The sequence below is a fragment of the Otolemur garnettii genome, unplaced genomic scaffold (genome assembly GCF_000181295.1).
Source record: "Otolemur garnettii isolate 467f Iridium unplaced genomic scaffold, OtoGar3 scaffold00018, whole genome shotgun sequence".
NCBI classification, from domain to species: Eukaryota; Metazoa; Chordata; class Mammalia; order Primates; family Galagidae; genus Otolemur; species Otolemur garnettii.
The window spans coordinates 27,862,116-27,865,255 of record NW_003852413.1 but is presented as its reverse complement, the minus strand read 5'-3'; the positions used below and the strand labels follow the sequence as shown (position 1 = coordinate 27,865,255).

Sequence of the window (3,140 nt, the reverse complement as noted above, 5' to 3'; positions counted from 1 at the left end):
AGAGAAGGGTCTCTCCTAGGCTAGAGGTTCTCAGAATTGCAAATTGCCCAACCAAAGACAAAGAGGCACCTGCTGTTTTATCCCGCCACAGTCCAGCAAGCCAAACTGGTACTTCCAGAAGCTAAGGTGGAAAGAGGGGGAAAATTCTAATAAGAAGCGAAGGAGGGATGACTAGTTTTAAATACAAATGGGGAGGGCAGTCTCCAACAAAGAATAACTGGGGGGAGGAGAAAGAGATTCAAGCAGCAAGGTACACTTAATTACCATCAAATTGATTGCTAATCACTTTTCTTGGCAGTTCTAAATGCTTTTCACAAGCAGTCCTCAGCCTAGAGGTTTTAATACTCACCAAATCCTCGGAAGCTCGGGCTTGTGCTCTTCGGAAAAGATCCAAGTCATACTCGCTTGTCAGGTTTTCCAAGAGAGGTTCCCGAGTATTCCCGTAGGTCTGTCTGTGTTCCTAGGAAAATGACCAGAGCATGATACTCTGCTTATAAGAACTTAAAAAACCACAACCATAACCTGCATACCAGGTGCTAAGGACTGAGCACAAACACAGTACTCATCAGGTCATTGCCAGAAGACACCCTCCACCCACCCTAATGACTATGGAGGAATGCTCCCACACTTCTGAAGAGAGTTTCATTCTTCAATCTCTAAATGGATACCCTCAAGGATCAGAACTCTCTGCCTCCGTTTCTTTATGTAAAAATGTGCAAGACTACAAATAAACAAAATACAACAATCCCAGAGGCACTACAAATTCCTAGAATCCTGCGATCTGAATGGAACCTTGGTGGATACTTCCTGATTTAAAAACAAAAGTGCCTAAAATTTTCGCATGGAAAGAAACTGTGCAGGAAGGGAGGGGCAGGGGCAGCTGGACGAAGCAATCGCAAATTCTTTTCCTTGAATCACTGCAGTCACCACGACACTATCCACCAGAACAGCGGTTCTCAACCTGTGGGTCAAGTGTTGCAGCATTAGGATGTTTGAGAACCACTGCACCAAAAGCATGCTGCTCCCACTTTAAAACTGCAGCCCGGGTACGTGGGGGAAAAAATGGCTGGACTCTTTACAGTTAAATGTTGTACTAACTATCAAGCAAGAATAAAAAAGGGAAAAGTCACAAAAAATTAAAAGCACGAAAACAATCCAGGTTTTAAATCATTTTCAAATCTTACCATACCAGTCACCTACAAGAATCCTTGCCAGGAAAGAAATTCCACAATGGAAACTTCCCTTTTATGCTCTGATTCTAGCCCTTCCCACTCTGCTCTAGGCTCCACCTCCCAGTGAATAGAAGAATAGAAGACAGTAGTTAAGTTGAGTGAAAGACTCATCCCAGGAAGAACCCTGCAGGTTTCATACATATATTAGCATATGAAGACACCATTCACCAGTACCTTTATTTACCCCTATTAAAATTTCTTCAGGTTAATCTGGTTCCATCTGCTGTGTGTCTTTTTGAATTTTGACTCTATCATCTAAGATTCAGGTTCTAAGTATTAGTTATTTCTTCTAGTTTCACAAATATTGGGGGAAAAAGGTCTAACAAAATCCTCATCTAGCATTTTTGCCAGGAAGCTGGGTCCAAATAACCTATCCCAAATTATTGAAAAGCAGATATTTGTAAGATTAAAAATTTCAGGAGCTTTTACTAGTCTATAGCTGGGAGCGGTGGCTCGTGCCTATAATCTTAGCACTCTGGGAGGCGAAGGTCGGTGGACTGTTAGAGCTCAGAAGTTCAAGAGTGAGACTCCCATCTCTACTAAAAATAGAAAAACTAGCCGGTGCCTGTAATCCTAGCTACTTGGGAGGCTGAGGCAAGAGGGTCACTTGAGCCCAAGAGTTTGAGATTGCTGTGAGCTACAATGACACCAGGGCACCTACCTACCCAGGGCAACAGAGACTCTGTCTCAAAAATTAAAAAAAAAAAAAAAATACTTCTCTAAGCCTCCTGTATACACCATCCACCATATAGAGCTGTCACAAAAATTAAAAGAGAATCATAACTGTGGAAACAACCCAAGTACCCATCAACCCATGAATAAACAAATAAACTAAGGTATACCATGGAATACTATTTAACCATAAAAAGTGGAAACTTTACATCTTTTGTATTTACCTGGATGGAGATGAAGAATATTATCCTTAGTAAAGAATCTGAAGAATGGAAAAGCAAGCATCCCATGTACTCAATACTAATTTGAAACTAGTAAATCAATAACTACAGGCCCATGCAGGAGAAAAATCACAATTAAATTCAAGAAGTGGGGGGAGAGAGGAGGGGGCTCAGTAAGCTCCCACCAAATGGTTATAATGTAGTGGTATATGGCAGAACTCCTGGGTGAAGGACTCAACTACAACTCAGACTATAACCCTTATAAACCCAAATTAATGTAACCTAATCATGTGTATTCTTATATTAATAAAAAAAAGAGAATCATAACCACAGGGCCCAATACATAATCATTCAATAAGTGATATTATTATGTTATTACAACTCTACCCAACTTGCAGATAAAAACACTGAATAAGACTGGGGCAAACATAAAACTTGGCACCCTACAGCATGCTACTAGAGCCTTCTCTCCATAAACCCAACAGTCTGGTATAGGTGTCTAGCTACAAATTCACCCCATAATCCATCACACATTGGCCTATATCCATTGATTCACATCATTTTCAATACAGTAATGATTATCCAAAAAAAAATAAATACAGTCATTCCTCGATATCTATGGGGGACTGGTTCCAGAACTCCCACTCAGATATGAAAATCCAGACACTCAAGTTCCTTATATAAAACAGTGTATTTGCATATAACTTATCTGCATCCTCTTGTATACTTTAAATCATCTCTAAATCATTTATAACTAATACAATGTAAACACTATGCAAAAACTTGTTATACTGCATTGTTTAGGGAATAACAACAAGAAATAAAAGTCTACATATTCAGCACGGATGCAACATCCTTTTTTCTTTCCCAAAATTTTTATTCATTTTTTTTTTTTAGACAGAGCCTCAAGCTATCCCCCTGGGCAGAGTGCTGTGGCATCACAGCTCACAGCAACCTCCAACTCCTGGGCTCAAGTGAGTCTCCTGTCTCAGCCTCCCAAGTAGCTGGGACCACA

The 3,140-nt window shown here is 40.3% G+C and overlaps 1 protein-coding gene across 1 annotated transcript in view; it reads right to left on the bottom strand.

The window, feature by feature from the left end:
* Positions 1 to 3,140, bottom strand: part of KAT7 (lysine acetyltransferase 7) — a 44,087-nt gene that overhangs the window by 15,504 nt on the left and 25,443 nt on the right. Inside the window, exon 7 of the mRNA XM_023511269.1 lies at positions 350 to 460. Coding sequence (XP_023367037.1) covers positions 350 to 460 — 111 coding nt within the window. The remainder of the gene's footprint in view (positions 1 to 349; positions 461 to 3,140) is intronic.